Genomic DNA, 18,798 nt, shown 5'->3' with positions numbered 1-18,798 from the left:
ACCCATCAGAGGAAATAGTTTTTTTATGTCCATTTGAGTCATTTATATTCAAAATTATAGATATTAATTTAACCTAAGGTAGGTGCTTGGTTTTGTTTATCTGAAAAGCTGTCCTAATGAGGAAAGTGACCAAAGTAACAATACTGTTCTGTTTATTGAAGGAGACATTAATGTGAGGCCATAGACTCCATGACATAATTTTGAAGAAAAATGGGAACATTTTTCCTGGTTTACTAGTTAATATTTATCCAACGACTGATAAGTAATTGAATCTGACAGTTATCCATTGTTATTTTGGGACCTCAATATGCGAAAAGTGGCTACTGTGTTTCCCTGTATTTCCTAAAATTTATTTCCTAAAAAGTATTTCAGGATGTCCCAAGATTGTGAAAGGTGCTATATAAATGCAAGTCTCTGTTTATTTCTTTTAAATTGTAGAAGAGCAGTCTGATTTGAAGGACATGAAAACTAGAAAACAGCTGCCGCTTGGCATGGAACAGATGTTGTCACTGAGAGACCATATTTTTAAAACAACAGCAATGATTCAAGAGCTGGAGAATGAGCTGAAGCATTCTATGGTACCCTCTATAATCACTGATGGTCTGCAGAGTTCTTTCAAGGATACTCTGGTACATATGATTGCTATGTTTTTTTAGTTGTTGTAAGGTTGCCATCTATGAATACTTTGATGTATTCATAGAGGATTCATCACAAAAACTGTGTTGAGATAATGATCAGGAGAGACTGATCAGCTTGAGGTTCTTTTCTTTAGCAAAGAGAGAACTGAGGGGTGACCTGATGGAAAATCTTCAAAATTATGGGTGAGTTTGACAGAATAGATGTGGAGAAGATGATGCCATCTGTGGGGGAGTGCAAAGCCAAGAGCCATAAATACAAGATTGCCTTTAATGATTTCGGTTAGGAATTCAGGAAATCGTCTTTGAGGTTGACAAAAAGGTCTAACACACACGCAGATATTAATATGGTTTTCACAGATGGATTTAAGAGGAAAATGGATAATTAGGTGATGGGCAAAATGTTTTGGTGAAATGAACTCAGGTGGTGGAACTTTATATAGAACAGACATGTTGGGGTGAATTGCCAATCTCTATGTTGTTAAGAACAATCCTGCAAATCTCTGTAATCAATGACTATCAGGATGAGATTACTTTTTCAAAAAGCCTTTTTTTCTATCTCCAGTGTTTTTAGAACTAATTAACAAGTGTCCAAAAAAGAAAACATGCCATCATAAGTTTATTTTAATGAAAGAGATAGGTGGACTTTTCTTAATTTCTTGATTTTCTAAAAATTTTAACTGTGTTCTTTCAGTGTAATGGTTGCAAATATAATTAATTTTCACAAAACAATAGTTTTAAAATTTAATTTACACAATATCTTTCTCTCTCATTTTTTTCTTATGTATGTCAGACAAGGTCCAATTGATAGTAATCTCCTCTGAGTCAAAAGGTTGTGCATTCCAAGTTCCAGTTCAGGACTTGAGTGCAATAGTCTAGGCTGAACTACCAGTCCAGTACTGGGGGTACACTGCAATGCTGAGGTGCTATCTTTTGAATAAGATTTTAAATTGAGGCCCTGTCTCCCCTCTCAGGTAAATGTAAAAAAAAAATCCCATGGCATTATTTTGAAGGAGAAATAGACAGGCAAGAGGCTGGAAGAACACAGCAAGCCAGGCAGCATCAGGGAGTAGAGAAGTCAACGTTTCAGGTGTAACCCTTCTTCAGGATCCTTTGTTTGTCTCTAATTATTTTGAAGAAGAGCAGGAGAATTATCTTTTGTATTCTGGCTAATGTTTATCCCTCAAGAATATGATCTGGATGTTATTGTGTTCCAATATGTGGGAAGATGCTGTGCGCTCATTTGGTTGCTGGATTTCTTGAATTAAAACAATGACTGTACTTTAAAAGTATTTGATTGGCTGTTATGATTGATGTTGAAACAGTGTGCTGCTGCTCTAATAGAATTATTGAAGCAGATCCTTCGAGCCAACCAGTCCATGCCGACCACAATCCCAAACTAAACTGGTCCATCTGTCTACACTTGGCCCATTTCTTATTCATGTACTTATCTAATTGTCTTTTAAATGTTGTAATTGTACCCACATCCAACACTTCATCTGGAAGTTCAGTCCACACAAAGCCACTCTCTGGAAAAAAACACTGCCCAAGTCCATTTAAGTCTTCCTCCTGTCACTTTAAAATATGTGCCTACACCCTTGAAATCCCTCACCCTAGAGGAAAGACTCCTGGTGTTCACCTTATTTATATCCTTCATTATTTTTATATACCTTTATAAGGTCATCCCTCAATCTCCTACACTCCAGTGAAAAAAATGACAGTCTGTCCAGCCTCTCCTTATAACCTAAACCCTCCATTCCTGGTAACATTCTGGTAAATCTCTTCTGAACCCTCTCCAGCTTAATAATATCCTTCCTATGACAGGGAGACCAGAACTAGACACAGTACTAGGTGAAAATGAGTACTACAGATGCTGGGGATTAGAGTCAAGAGTGTGGTGCTGGAAAAGCACAGCAGGTCAGGCAGCATCCAAGGAGCAGGAAAATCGATGTTTCGGGCAAAAACTCTTCCTCGGATGCTGCCTGACGTGCATTCCTTTTCCAGCACCACACTCCTGACTCTAGACACAATACTGCCAGTATTCCAAGGGTGTGACATAAAAATAAAATCATATTCCCAGATGCAGAGGTGACAATTTAAATATTTAACTCAGGTTTTAAGTAAAAATATCTATTAGCCAAGTTTCTTTAACAAACTTAAAATTATTGGTTTATCTTACAACAGATTTTATTTAATGAAATACAAGACTGGCAATCAATTATACTCTGTAATATGGAAGTATAAATGTCTATCCCTCTAAATAACCCAAAATTAACATACCTGCTTACCTACATCCTATAAATACTTTAAGAACAACAGATTTCTCTGCAGCATTCGGCTTTCTGAAAAAAAAAAGTTAGCGAATTGGTTCTAGTCCATTAAGTGAACAAAGATCAGATTGGACTGTTAACATGGTCTTCTGGTCCAGCGGGCTGATACTCATAGATGAATTACTGAACACGTGCAAATTTCTCTGCAATTTTCATAGAAAGTGCAACATTGAGAAATTCCTTCAGTCCCTTTTCTAGAATGACAAATAGGTTTCAATCTGAATTCACAACAAGAATTGATCACCCAAGCTTCTCAGCTATGAATGCAGAGCCACTAATTTCACAAAGATTTCTGGCATTAGACCTTTGTTAAATCTGTGTGAATCTGAACTGTATTTGTTAGAAGAGTCTAAGGTCAATAGAAGTATCACAGCTGATTCCTGCTCAATGCTTGAAAACATTTCCTCTCCGAGAAGTGCCATCAATAAAAGATCATGAGCAGAAAGCCAAATTTATTCTTATTAACTATGAGGCTAATATTTTTTTCTCAACCACCTAACTAGAAAGATGAAGGAATGCAGCACAGACTTTGGCAAACCTGTGTTGAGGGAGGACATATCAGAGGGATCTAGTAGTGAGGCATTGTGGGTGGAGCTCAAGAATAGGAAGGGTGAAAGTTTGGGAGTTTGCTATAGACCTCCCAACAGCCCACTGGAGACAGAGGAGCAGATATATAGTCAGATACTGGAAATGTGTGAAAAAAGCAAGGTAGTTGTGGTAGGTGACTTCAACTTACCTCTTATTAAGACCATAAGACGTAGGAGTGAAAGTAAGGCCATTCAGCCCGTCGAGTCCACTCTGCTATTTAATCATGACTGATGAGCATTTCAACTCCACTTACCCGCACTATCCTTGTAGCCCTTAATTTCTTGCAAGATCAAGAATTTCTCAATCTCTGCCTTGAAGATGTTTAACATCCTGGCCTCTACTGTGCTCCATGGCAATTAATTCCACAGTCCCACCACTCTCTGGCTGAAGAAATGTCTCCTCATTTCTGTTCTAAATTGACCCCCTCTAATTCTAAGGCTGTGCCCACAGGTCCTAGTCTCCCTGTTGAACGGAAACAACTTCCCAGCATCCAACCTTTCTAAGCCATGCATTTTCTTGTAAGTTTCTATTAGATCTCCCCTCAACCTCTAAACTCTAATGAATACAATCCCAGGATCCTCAGCCGTTCATCGTATGTTAGGTCTACCTTTCCAGGGATCATCCTTGTGCTGCAGTGCCAGTATGTCCTTCCTGAGGGATGGAGCCCAAAATTGGACACAGTATTCCAAATGGGGCCTGACTAGAAGTCTCAGAAGCACATCGCTGCATTTATATTCCAACCCTCTTGAGATTAATGACAACGTTACATTTGCTTTCTTAATCAAGGGCTCAACCTGTAAGTCAACCTTTAGAGAGTCCTGGACTAGCACTCCCAGATCCCTTTGTCCTGTGGCTTTAGGAATTTTCTCACCATTTAGAAAATAGTCCATGCTTGTACTCTTTTTTTTTTCCAAAGTGCTCATTTGCTCACGATTGGGACTCCCTTAGAGCCAGGGGCTTGGATGGAGAGTAATTTATTAGATGGGTCTAAGAAAGCTTTTTGAGACAGTATGTTGACAATTCAACCAGAAAGGAAGCCAAACAAGACTTGGTATTAGGGAATAAGATAGGACAGGTGATCGATCAGTAGGAGAGCATGTTGGGTATGGTAACCATAACTCCATAGGATTCGAGTACTAATGGACAAGGACAAAAGTGGCCCTCAGATGAGGCTGCTTAATTGGGCAAGGGCCAATTGCATCCACATTGGACAGGAACTGGGGAATGTGCATTGGGAGCAATTATTTGAGGGCAAATCTACGTCTGGCATGTGGGAGGCTTTTAAAGACCAGTCGATTAAAGTGCAGGACATGCATGTCCCTGCAAAATGGAAGAATAGTAATGGCAGGATTCGCACATGTTAGAAGAAAGAGGGTAGGAAGGGAAAGTGTAGGTCCACTCAAGGACCAAGGAGGGAAGTTACGTGCGGAGCTGCAGGAAATGGGAGAGATCCTTAATGAGTACATTCTATCAGTATTCTCCAAGGAGAAGGACATGACTGATGCTGAGACCAGGGATGAGTGTGTGAATCCTCTAGACGATGTCAATATATTGAAAGACGAAGTTTTGTGTATCCTAAATTGCATTAAGGTAGACAAGTCCTGTGGGCCAGATAGGATCTACCCCAGTTTACTGCGAGAGGCAAGGGAAGAAAGAGCTGGGGCATTCACGGATATTTTCACATCCCCTTGACTAGAGGCGAGGTTCCAGAGGACTGGAGATTAGCCAGTGTTATTCCCTGAAGAAAGGAAGCAGGATAATTTAGGAAATTACAGGCCGGTGAGCCTGACGTCTGTGATGAGGAAGTTCTTGGAGAAGATACTGAGGGACAAGCTACATGCGCATTTGGAAGAAAATCAATTAGTCAGTGACAGGCAACATGGTTTTGTATGAGGAAGGTCATGTCTCATGAATGTGATTGAATGTTTTGAAGAGGTAACAAATGTAATTGATGAGGGAAGGGTTTTGAATGTAGTTTATATGGGCTTTAGTCCCACATGGCAGATTGGTACAAAAACTAAGATCACATGGGATTCTGGATGGGCTGGCTAAATGGATACAAAACTGGCTTGGTCATAGAAAACAGAGGGTAACAGTGGATGGATCTTTTTCAGAATGGAGACCGGTAATTGATGGTGTTCCACAGGGGCCAGCCTTCGGTGCTCTGATATTTGTAGTATATATAAATGATCTGGGGAAAAGGTGGGTGGTCTGATTAGTAAGTTTGCAGATGACACGAAGATTGGTGGACTTGCTAATAGTGCCGATGATTGTGAAAGGATACAACAGGATAGATTGGCAACTTGGGCACAGAAATGGTAGATGGAGTTTAATCCAGACAAATGTGAGGTGATGCATTTTGGAGGATCAAATTTAGGTTGAATTAAACTGTAAATAACAGAACCCTTAGAAACATTAACATGCAGGTCCACAGTTCCTTAAAAGTGGCAACATAGGTGGCTAAGGTGTTTAAGAAGGCATGCTTGCCTTCATTGGCCAGAGCAGAGAGTACAAACCACATTACAGCTATATAAAACCCTTGTTAGGCCACATTTGGAGTATTGTGTGCAGTTTTGGTCACCACACTACCATAAGGACATGGAAGCTTTGGAGAGAGTGCAGAGAGGTTCACCAGGATGTTGCCTGGTCTCGATGGCATTGGCTATGAGGAAAGTTTAAAAAGACTGGGATTGTTTTCACCGGAAAGACGGTGGCTGAGAGGAGACCTGAGAGAGGTCTACAAAATTATGAGAGGCATAGATAGGGTGGATAGTTTAAGGGAGACCTGCGAGGGAAGTTTTTAACACAGTGGTAGGAATCTGGAGTGCACTACCAGAAGAGATAGTGGAAGCAGATATGTTGGTGACATTTAAAAGGCACCAGGATGGTTACAAGAATGGGGGGGGGGGTGGAATTGAGGGACTTGGACCAAATAAGGGCAATATTTTCAGTTAGCACCTGATGATTGGCACAGGCTTGAAGGCTCGAAAGGCCTTTTTCTGTGCTGTACTTCTCTTTTGTTCTTAAATTCATTATTATAATGATACGAGTTCAGTAAATTGCATACTCTGCAAATATGTTGTGTGGGCATAAGGCAAATTTCATCTCTGCTCCCAATGCAGTTTTATTTGTGTGTTTGTCTTGATGGTTGATTAGTCTATTAGCACGTTCCCTCCCACTTTCCCTGTTTCATTTCTAATTGTGTACTTTGAAAAAATACAACTAGTCATTCTCAACTGCATCCCAAATACTAGAATATGAACTACAGGCTTTTAAAAATAACAAGTTATTGGAGGAACCCTTGTTTGACAGAACTCCAAAGTTTAATTCTGATGCCTCTTGTTAAATTTGCAATGTTGTATTGCTAAGAGTTAAGAGTTATTGTATTGTAGATAACATTCTAATATATCAACAGGGTGAAATTGCATACTTTCAGAAATTCAATGACTTTCTTCGCAGCAAAATAAAAGTAAGTACACTTATGTTGTCAGTTTTGCTTAACTCACTGCTGTATTTCTCAATAATTTTCTGATTCCTTGAATGTTCTGAGTTCAGTTTAATTTTCTTGGCAAACATTGACGATCGCCCTGAAGGAATGGCAGATGTAGTGAATTAAGTAAGTACCATGCACTTCTGTGTCTTGTGCCCAAATTCAACAGATCATCTATTCCTGCTATTGGCCACAGATGTTCTGTGTCGAAAGTTTGTGTTATCTCAGCCTGGCTCCCAAAGGGAACAATCTCAACACAAACCTAGGCAACAGCTAATTGCCATTGAATTATCAATTGCACTTCAACAATGCTGAGCATGTACACTTAAAATGACTTTCAGAAATTCCAAAGTGCTGAGTAAAGTTAGAAGAATATTGGAGAGCGAGTAGTGGAGAAAAAAGGCTATTGTACTTACGATGGTCACTGATCACATTTCATCTGGTGATCTCTACCCACCATTGTCTTCGAGCCCAACCCCACTCAGACCACTTCTACCTCCTTCCCAAAATCTACAAAGAGGATTGCCTGGGCAGACCTATTGCTTCTGCTTGTTCCTGCCCCACAGAACCCATCTCTTCTATCTCAACTTGATTTTTTCTCACGTGTCCAGTCCCTTCCTACTTACAACTGCAATTCCTGTGATGCTTTGTAAGTTTCAGAATTTCCAGTTTGAGTGTTCCAGCTGCCTCCTCTTCACTATGGACATCTAATCCCTTAATGGTCTCAGGGTTCTTTGCTTCCTCCTGGAAAAAAATCCTGAACCGACCCATCCACCACCATCCTCTTCTGCTTGGCTGAGCTCTTATTCACTTTGAACAACTTCTACTTTAACTCCTCTCGCTTTCTTCAGATCAAAGGGGCATGGGTACCTGCATGGTTATGTCCATCTCTTTGTGGGGAAGAACATAGAACAATACAGCGCAGAACAGGCCCTTCGGCCCTCGATGTTGCACCAACCTGTGAACTATTCTCAGCTCGTGCCCTACACTATCCCATCATCATCCAAGTACTTACCCAAGGATTGTTTAAATCTCCCTAATGTGGCAGAGTTGACTACATTAGCAGGTAGGGCATTCCACGCCCTTCCCACTCTCTGCGTAAAGAACCTGCCTCTGACATCTGTCTTAAATCTATCACCCTTCAATTTGCAGTTATGCTCCCTCCTACAAGCTGATGACATCATTCTAGGAAAAAACTTTCACTGTCTACCCTATCTAATCCTCTGATCATCTTGTATGTCTCTATCAAATCCCTCTTAGCCTTCTTCTTTCCAATGAGAACAGACCCAAGTTTCTCAGCCTTTCCTCATAAGACCTTCCTTCCAGCTCAGGCAACATCCTGGTAAATCTCCTCTGCACCTTTTCCAGTGCTTCCACATCCTTCCTGAAATATGGCGACCAGAACTGTACACAATATTCCAAGTGTGGCCGCACTAACATTTTGTATAATTGCAGCATGATGTTGCGGCTCCGGAACTCAATCCCTCTACCAATGAAACCTAACACACCGTATACCTTCTTAACAGCACTTTCAACCTGGGTAGCAATTTTCAGGGATCTATGTACATGGACTCCAAGATCCCTCTGCACATCCACACTACCAAGAATCTTTCCGTTGACCCAGTACTCTGCCTTCCTGTTATTCTTCCCAAAGTGCATCACCTCACATTTAGCTGCACTGAACTCCATTTGCCACCTCTCAGCTCAATTCTGCAGTTTATCCAAGTCCCCCGCAATCTGTAACATTCTTCCAAACTGTCCACTACTCCACCGACTTTAGTGTCGTCTGCAAATTTACTAATCCATCCACCTATGTCTGCGTCTAAGTCATTTATAAAAATGACAAACAGCAGTAGTCCCAAAACAGATCCTTGCAGCACACCACTAGTAACCGAACTCCAGACTGAATATTTTTCATCAACCACCATTCGCTGCCTTCTTTCAGAAAGCCAGTTTCTAATCCAAACTGCGAAATCACCCTGAATTCCATGGCTCTGCATTTTCTCCAACAGCCCACCATGTGGAACCTTATCAAAGGTTTTACTGAAGTCCATGTATACCATGTCAACTGCCCTACCCTCATCTACATGCTTGGTCACCACCTCAAAAAACTCAATGAGGTTTGTGAGACACGACCTGACCTTGACGAAACCATGTTGACTATCTGAAATCAAATTGTTGCTTGCTCGATCATTATAAATCTTATTTCTTATAATCCTTTCCAAAACCTTTCCTATAACAGAAGTAAGGCTCACTGGTCTATAATTACCTGGGTCATCTCTACTGTCCTTCTTGAACAAGGGCAGAACATTTGCAATCCTCCAGTCCTCTGGTACTAAACCTGTAGACAATGACAACTCAAAGGCTCTGTTATCTCCTCCTTAGCTTCCCAGAGAATCCTCGGATAAATCCCATCCAGCACAGGGAACTTATCTACTTTCACTCCTTCTAGAATTGATAACACCTGTTCGTAACTAACCTCGATCCTTTCTAGTCTAATATCTCGTACCTCTTTTTTTTTCTCCTCTACAATATTCTCCTTTTCCTGAGTGAAAACCAATGAGAAATGTTTGTTTAGCACCTCTCCGGTCTCCACAGGGTCCACACTCAATATCCCACTTCTGTCTTTGGCCCTATTCCTACCCTAGTCATCCTTTTATTCCTCACATGCCTATAGAAAGCTTTAAGGTTCTCATTTATTTTATTTGCTAAAGACTGCTCGTGTCCTCTCTTTGCTCTTTGTAACTCTCTCTTTAAATCCTTCCTAGCTGATCTGTAACTCTCCATCACCTCATCTGAACCATCTTGCCTCATCAACACATAAGCCTCCTTCTTCTGCTTAACAAGAGATGCAACTTCTGTAGTAAACCATGGTTCCCTTACCTTACACTTCCTCCCTACCTGACAGGGACACGCAAGGGCACGCAATATCTGTTCCTTAAACCAGCTCCACATTTCCATTGTCTGCATCCGCTGCATTTTGCTACCCCATTCTATGCATCTTAATTCTTGCCTAATCGCATTATAATTGCCCTTGCCTCATCGATAACTCTTGACCTGTGGCATGCACCTATCCCTTTCCATCGCTAAACTAAATGTAACTGAATTATGGTCACTCTCTCCAAAGTGCTCACCTACAACTAAATCAAACACCTGGCCTGGTTCATTACCAAGCACCAGATCCAGTGTGACCTCCCCCCTTGTCGGCTCTTCGACATGCTGTGTCAGGAAACACTCCTGTACACGTTGGACAAAAACTGATCCATCCGACGTACTAGAGTTATAGCATTTCCAGTCAATGTTGGGGATGTTAAAGTCCCCCATAATGACCACCCTGTTCCTTTCATTCCTACCCAGAATAATTTTACCAATCCTCTCTTCCACTTCCCTGGAACTCTGTGGAGGCCTATAAAAAATTCCAAGCAGTGTGAACTCTCCTCTCCTGTTTCTAACCTCAGCCCACACTACCTCAGTAAACGGGTCCTCGTCAAAAGTTCTTTCAACCACCGTTATGCTATCCTTGACTAACAAAGCCACACCTTCCCCTCTTTTACTGCCTTGTCTGTTCTCAATGAAAGATCTAAACCCTGGAGCCTGCAACATCCATTCCTCTCCCTGTTCTATCCATGTCTCCGAAATGGCCACAACATCGAAATCCCAGATACCTATCCATGCTGCAAGCTCACCTACCTTATTTCGGATACTTCTGGCGTTGAAGTAGACACACTTCGAGCCGGTTTGCTGTCTGCCAGCATATTTCTGTGACCCTGAAATCCTGTCCGTGTCCTCCCTACTCTCATCCTCCTGTGCACTGCAACTGCACCTCCGGTTCCCATCCCCCTGCTGAGCTAGTTTAAACCCACCCAAATAGCACCAGCAAATTTCCCACCCAGGATATTAGTACACCTCTGGTTCGAGTGAAGATCATCCTGTTTGTACAGGTCCCACCTTCCCCAGAATGAGCCCCAATTATCCAAGTACTTGAAACCCTCCCTCCTGCACCATCCTTGCAGCCACGTGTTCAGCTGATAGCTCTCCCTATTCCTTGCCTTGTTATCACGTGGCACGGGTAACAAACCAGAGATAACAACTCTGTTTGTTCTGGCTCTCAGCTTCCACCCTAGCTCTCTGAATTCCTGCCTTACATCCCTATCCCTCTTTCTACCTATGTCATTGGTACCTACATGGACCACGACTTGAGGGTGGTTACCCTCTCCCTTCAGGACCCCAAAGATAGATCCGAGACATCACGGACCATGGCACCTGGGAGGCAACACATCAACCGCGAGTCTCGTTCATCCCCAACAAACCTTCTATCTGAGCCTCTAACTATTGAGTCCCCAATAACTAACACTCTCCTCCTTTCCCTCCTTCCCTTCTGTGCAACACGGACAGGCTCTGTGCCAGAGACCTGGGCCCCACTGCACACACCTGGTAAGTTGTCCCCCCCAACAGTATCCAAAACGGTATACATGTTTTTCAGGGGAATGACCACAGGGGATCCCTCCATTTACTGTTTTGTCTCCCTTCAAACAGTCACCCAGCTTTCTTCATGCCTAGGAGTAACTACTTCCCTGTAACTCTTATCAATCACAGTCTCTGCCTCCCGAATAATCCAGAGTTCATCCAGCTTCCGCTCCAGTTCCCTAACACGGTCTTGGAGGAGTGAGAGTTGGGTGCACTTCCTGCAGATGTACTTGGATTGGACACTAATGGCATCCCTCACCTCAAACATCATGCAGGACGAACATTGCTCTCCCTGCACTGCCATCCCTGGTAGTCCCCTTATCACAAAGTAAAAAAGAAGAGACGCATAGCTGATGTGTCCCTAGTCTTTAAGATGAGAGGAGGTGGTTGGGTGGGAGGCCCTACTAAGGTAGGGTCTCGGGTTGAGAAAACACTGACTTCTATATCTGGATGGAAATAAAACGAAGAAGTCCCTCCTTTCCCAGAAACCTCTGCTCTCTGACTTCAAATATAAAAGCTCAAATCAGCGACTCGGTGCTCCCAGCAGGCCCCTGGTCCAAGCTCCTGCCCTTTGAGTCGCTGCTGCCACTGAAAAACAGAACTGGTATGTAGAACATTCCTTGTTCCAGTCCTATTTGGGCTCCACCATGACTGTTTCTCTGATACATCGATGACATCATTGGTGTAGCTTCCCTCTCTCAGCCTGGATTGGAAGCAAAATTGATAAACTTTTCCAATTTCCATCCTCTTCCACCTTTACCTAGTTCATTTCTGATTCCTCCCTTCCCTTCCTCAGCATCTCTGTTTGTATTTCTGAGGATAGGCTGGCCATTGATATCCATCACAAATCCACTGACTCCCACAGTTACCTTGATTATACATCATTGTACCCTGCTTCCTGGAAAGACTGTTCCCATTTTCCCAGTTTCTTTGACTCGGTTCCATCTTTTCTGATGATGCCAGTTTCGACAATGGGAACACTAATATGTTCAACGTTTTCATTTGAGGATTCCCCACCATCATGGTTGACAGGGCCCTGAGCCATGTCTGACTCTTCTCCTTCACTTTGGCCTGCACCCTTTCTCTTCCCTCCCAAAACATTGATAATGCCCCCCATCCTCACTTACTGCTCTCCCAGCATCCGTATTCAAATCCAGAGGATCATTAGATGCCATTTCTGCCACCTCCAAAGGAATGCCATTTTCAGACACATATTTCCCTCCCATCACCATCCTTGTCAGCCTTCTGCAGGGACCGTTCCCTTTGGGACACCTTGATTCAGTCCTCCTTCACTCCTGACATCCGTCCATACTTCCATGGTACCTTTCCCTGAAATTGTAGAAGATGTAACACCTGCCCGTTTACTTCCTCCCTCCTTACTATCAAAGGCCCCAGATATGCCTTCCAAGTGAAACAGTTGGAGTCACAGAGTCCTGCAGCATGGAGATAGGCCGTTCGGCCCAAATTGGGCCATGCTGACTAAAACATTAATGCTAACCTCATTTCCCTGCACTTGGCCCATATCCTTCTAAACCTTTCCTAACCATGTATTTGTCCAAATGCCATTTAAATGTTGTTAATGTATCCACCTCAACCACTTCCGCTGGCAGCTCATTCCATATGTGTTCCACCCTCTGTGTTAAAAGTTGCCCCTCTGCTTCCTTTTTATTCTTCCCCCCCTAACCTTAAACTGATGCCCTCTAGTCCTCGATTCCGCAACCCTGGGAAAAAGATTGAGTGCATAACGCCCTATCCGTGCCTCTTATGACCTTATACATTCTATAAGATTCAGTTCCTATGCTCTTAAGAAAATGGTCCTAACTTGAACAACCTCTTCCTATAACTCAGTCCCTGAGTCCTGGCAACATCCTTGTAAATTTCTTCTACACTCTTTCCAATTTTAATAAAATCCTTTCTATAACAAGATGACCAAAACTGAACACAATACTCCAAATGTGGTCTCACCAACGTCCTGTACAAACTGCAACATAATTTCCCAACTTCTATACTCACTGCCCTGACTGATGAAGGCCAGTGTGCCAAAAGCCGCCTTCACTGTCCTGTCTACCTGTGACTCCACTTTCAGAGAACTGTGAACCTGAACACCAAGGTCCCTCTATTCCACTACACATCTTAAAGCTCTACCATTCACCACGATTTGACTTTCCACAATGCAAAACCTCACACTTGCATTAAACTCCGTTTGTCACTTCTTGGTCCACTTGCCCAGCTGTTCAAAGGTCCTGCTGCAATTTCTGATAACCTTCCTCACTGTCCACTGTCCATCTGCAAACTTACTAATCATGACTTGTACGTTCTCATCCAAATCACGATATAGATTAATAAACAGCAGTGGGCCCTGCACCGACCTGAGGCACTCCATTAGTCATAGGCCTCCAGTCCGAAAAGCATCCTTCCATTATTACCTTCTGCTTCCTACCATCAAGCCAAGTATGTATCTAATTTGCCAGCTTGCCTTGAATTCCATGCTATCTAATCTTCCAGAGCAGCCTACCATGTGGAACCTTATCAAAGGACTTACTGAAATCCATATAGGCTACGTCTACCGCCCTGCCCTCATCAACCTTCCTGGTTACTTCATCAAAAAACTCTAACAAATTTGTGTGGCATGATTTCCCTTGCACAAAGCCGTGCTGACTACTCCTAATCAAATCCAGTCTTTCCAAATGCAGGTACATCTTGTCCTTCGGAATCTTCTCCAGTAACTTACCTATCGCAGATGTTAGACTTACTGGTCGATAGTTTCAGGTTTCTCTTTTCAGCCTTTCTTGCATAAGAGCACAACATTCGCTACCTTCCAGTCTTCCAGGACCTCACCCATGGTCAGGAATAGGAGATTTATCCACTTTCATGCATTCTAATACATCCAACACACCCTCTACTGTCATATAGACTGTCCCCAACATATCATCACTAACTTCCCCAAGTTCCCAAGTCTTTATGTCTTCCTCCACAGGAAACATAGGAGAAATATTCATTGAGGACCTCTCCCATCTCCTGTGTTTTCACACATATATGTCCACTTTGATCCTTGAGGGGTCCTATTCTCTCTCTGGTTATATTCTTTTTACTTTATTATACTTAATCTCTTTGGATTCACCCTAATCTTCTCAGCCAAAGCTATGTTGTGCCCCCTTTTCACCTTCCTGATTTCCTCCTTCAGTAAACTCCTGTATCCCCATGTGCCTCCAGGGATTCCCTTGATCGTAACTGCCTGTACCTGACCCACGCCTCCTTTTTGTCTGGTGACAGCCTCAGTATCTCTTGTCATCCAGGGTTCCCTATTTCTGCCAACCTTGCCCTTCACCCTCACAGGAACATATAGATCTTGAACTCTAGCTATCACACTTTTAAAAGCCTCCCACTTGCCAGAGGTCCCACTGCCTATAAACAAACTATTCCAATCAACCCTTGCAAGCTCCAGTCAATTCCATCAATATTCAGCTTGCCACAATTTAGAACCTGAATCTGTGGACTTGTTTTATATTTCTCCGTAACTATTTTAAAATTAACAGAACTATGGTCACTAGTCTGAAAGTCCTCCCCCACTGTCACCTCAGTCATCTCTCCTGCCCTATTTCCCAAGAATAGGTCAAGTTTTACCCCTTCCCAAATACGACCCTCTATATACTGCTTAAGGAAACTTTCATGAACACGTAACAAATTCCACCCCATCTAAACTCTTAACACTATGGCAGTCCCAGTCTATGTTAGGAAAATTAAAATCCCCTATTCTGACAACTCCTGCAAATCTCTCTAATCTCATTGCGTATTTGTTCCTCTAATACCCGTTGACTATTTGGAGGCCTATAGTACAAGCCTAATAACATCACCACCCCCTTCATATTTCTTAACTCCACTCACAAAGCCTCACTAGATGAATCCTCAGTTATTTCCTCTATGTGATACTCCCCTTAACCAAAAGTGCAACTCCCTTCCCCTCTTTCCTCCACCTCTGTCCTGCCTGAAGCACCTGTACCCAGGTACATTAAGCTGCCAGTCCTGTCCCTCCCTTAGCAATGTTACTGTCATGGCTATAATATCCCAGTCCCACATACCTAACAATGCCCTGTGTTCATCAGCCTTACCTGTCAGCTCTCTTGCATTGAAATAGATATGATTTAATCCAACAGGCATTTCTCACTCCCTGTTGTGTTCCAGCCTGACCTGTCTCTTAAACTTGCTATTTCTGATAACTGTATCGCCTTCCAGCCTAGCACTTGCATCCTTGCTATTGAGGATCCCACCCCCCATCGCCAATGTAGTTTAAACCTTCCCTTGTAGCACTGGCAAATCTGCCCACCGGGATATTGGTCCCCCTCTGGTTCAGCAGCAACCTTCCCTCTTGAACAGGTCACCTCTGCCCCCAGGAAAGATACCAATGATCTAAGAATGTGAATCCCTGCTCCCTGCACCAATTGTTTAGCCATGCTTTCATCTGCCTTATCCACTTGTTCTTAGCCTCTCCAGCACGTGGCACCAGAAATAATCCAAGATTTCCACTATTGAGGTCCTGGTTTTTAACTTTTCTCCTAGCTCTCTATAATCATTCCTATTTCTACCTATGCTATTTGTGACAACATGCATAATGACGTCTGGTTGCTCACCCTCCCCCTTGAGAACATTCTGCAGTCACTCTGAGACATTCTGGACACTGGCACTTGGGAGGCACTACTTGATATCAGACCCACAACACTTTGCTTTTCAGTGCAGGTGACTGCTTCCAGGGGCTACTGTAGGCATCAAGTGATGCCTCTCCCTCTCGGTCGCCCTGTACTTTACCTGCAATTCACTCAATCTTATCTATTGCATTCACTGCTCATAATCTGGTCTCCTCTACATTTGGAAGATGAAACGCAGACTGGATAACCACTGGCACCCAACACTGTCACCCTGTGCGTGAAAAATGACCCCCCAGGTCCTTTTTAAATCTTTCCCATCTCACTTTAAACCTATGCCCTCTGGTTTTGAACTCCCTCACCCTAGGGAAAGGACCTTGTCTATTCACTCAATCCATGGCCCTCATGATTTTATAAATCTCTAAAAGGTCAACCCTCAGCCTCCGATGTATAAAGTGAAAAGTTGAGGTCCCAACACTGACCTTTAGTCACCAGCTTCCATGCTAAGAAGGACCCATTTATCCCCACTCTCTGCCTTCTGCCATAGAGTCATAGGGATGTACAACATGGAAACAGACCCTTCGGTCCAACTCGTCCATGCCGACCAGATATCCTAACCAATCTAGTCCCACCTGCCATAATACGTTTATTCATCATAAAAATAAAATTGATTACATTTTCTATATTTGTTTCAGGCTCTTGAAAATTATATAGAAAGAACTCTTATTAGTTATAAAATGACAAAAGAAAATAGAGCGTGAGTATCTACATCTTATTACATTTTTCTCATGGTTGTACATTGACATTAACACTGCAATTTTTACTATCAATTAATTTAATAGTCATAGAACTAGCTTTAATTGTAGATGATGTTAAAGATTTTTTATATCAGCTATGTGGAATAAGTGTGTTCGTGTGATTCCATAACTGTACTCGATTATGTTAATAGTTATAAATGTGAATTAAGCCTTTTTATCACAAGCCACTATAATTGGAATTTCAATGTCATTTCCTAACTACTCACTGTACAGCAACCAGTGTCAGTTATCAGTTTTCAATCAGAAAGAAGGATTTTAACAATAATCATGGCCCTTTTTGACAATAAACTATATAATCGCTTCGTTTCAGCAAGCATATTTGAATGTATATGGCCAGCGTGTTCTAAAAATGTCTTCATTTTATTCAAACTCAAATTTATAATTAGCTGTGCTTGAACGAATTGAGATGGAGGCAGTGTTCACAACCCCTTATTTATATGCATGTCTCTTCTGTGATATTGGTCTCACCAATTGCTGTGAAAATAATACAGGACTGTTCCTAAAAAAAAAAACTTCTCAAATGCTTCAAGGCTTTGAAGATGTAGCAAATACTAACATAATTTTAATGTTAATAAAAACTAGATGAAAATTTATTAGAGTAGGAGGTATGTTGGTTCTACTTCTTTTCTAATCCAGGCATTCCTGTCTTTCCAGGAACTTCTGGTATATGCTCAAAGACATTGTGGATCCTGCTGAAATTAGAAAAGCCAATATCTCTGAGGAATGGGTCTGTCAGCTTGCTAATTAAAGTGAGCTTCCTAATATAGGAATTCTCACAAACATCTGTTCATTGAAATGTTTGTACAGTGAGAGTCCTAAATTTAGAGCAAAATCATTTTGGCAGAAATTTTTTAAAACTTTGAGGGAGAATGTACTGTTCATCACCTGACTTCAAAATGAGATCTTCTATCAAATGTATAGTTCTGAGAACTTTTTCCAATAATAAGCACTACCAACATTTATGTAGCATTTCTTTATGTAGCCGACTACGCTGAAGCATTTCACAGAACCATTTTAAAACAAAATTTGATATCAGTTTGCATCATGACATATTAAGACAATTAATCAAAAGTTTGGTCAAAAAGGTAGAGGCGTGTGTTAAAGGACATGATATTGGAGTGGTTTAACTTGGGAATTCCAGAACTTCGAGCTTGGATACCGGAGTGAACAACTAATGATGGAAGCCAGGAATGTGTAAGATACTAGGAAGAAAATGTGTATTTCTGCAGCATCTTTTACAACTAAAGATGCAGCAAAGTCCTATTGAAAGAAGAGGTAATTGAGAAAGTGGTTGAGTTATAAATAATGCAGAGGAGGTATTAGAAAGGCTTACTTAGCGTAGAGCTGATAATTTCACAAGAGTGGGAGGGGTGCTTCTGAGGGTGCTGAGGCAAGTAAGAATGGAAATTACAAAGATGCATTCCTTGATCGTTATATCCTTGGGAGAGGAAGTGAACCAGAGGAAATGTCACTAGACCAGTAATCAAGAGGCTCGGATAAGACTTATGAGGGCAAAGGTTCAAATTTCACCATGGATAGTTCGAACATTTTAAGTTCATCTAATAAAATCTGAAATTTTTAAAAATGCAGTTTCAGTAATGATTACTCAGTAATGTTAACTATTATCATTGTCAAAAAAAGAGGTTGGTTCACTTATGTCTTTTAGGAACGGAAATCTGCTGTCCTTACCTGGTCTGACCTACATATGACTTCATATTAAGGAAACTTGTGCTGTTATCATTTTGTATGGCACCATCACCGTGCTAAATGGGGTAGATTTTGAACAAATCTATTAAATTAAATCTGGGTATCCATGGGATCACTTGAGCC

At 41.9% G+C, this 18,798-nt stretch overlaps 1 protein-coding gene across 2 annotated transcripts in view; it reads left to right on the top strand.

Moving 5' to 3' along the window:
• LOC122552982 (uncharacterized protein C6orf118-like) overlaps nt 1–18,542 on the top strand; it is a 62,894-nt gene extending 44,352 nt beyond the window's left edge. For both annotated transcript variants that reach the window (XM_043696333.2, XM_087990977.1), the window contains exons 7-10: nt 439–629; nt 6,969–7,022; nt 16,846–16,907; nt 17,623–18,542. In XM_043696333.2, the coding sequence (XP_043552268.1) occupies nt 439–629; nt 6,969–7,022; nt 16,846–16,907; nt 17,623–17,716 (401 nt within the window). In that variant the 3' untranslated portion in view covers nt 17,717–18,542. The remainder of the gene's footprint in view (nt 1–438; nt 630–6,968; nt 7,023–16,845; nt 16,908–17,622) is intronic.
• The last annotated feature ends 256 nt before the right edge of the window (nt 18,543–18,798 follow it).

This window comes from Chiloscyllium plagiosum, unplaced genomic scaffold (genome assembly GCF_037043375.1).
Source record: "Chiloscyllium plagiosum isolate Xiang-an unplaced genomic scaffold, Cpla_swu_hap1 HiC_scaffold_10, whole genome shotgun sequence".
Lineage (NCBI taxonomy): Eukaryota > Metazoa > Chordata > Chondrichthyes > Orectolobiformes > Hemiscylliidae > Chiloscyllium > Chiloscyllium plagiosum.
Note: the sequence above shows the minus strand (reverse complement) of the source record. Positions and strands in the feature narration are given on the sequence as shown.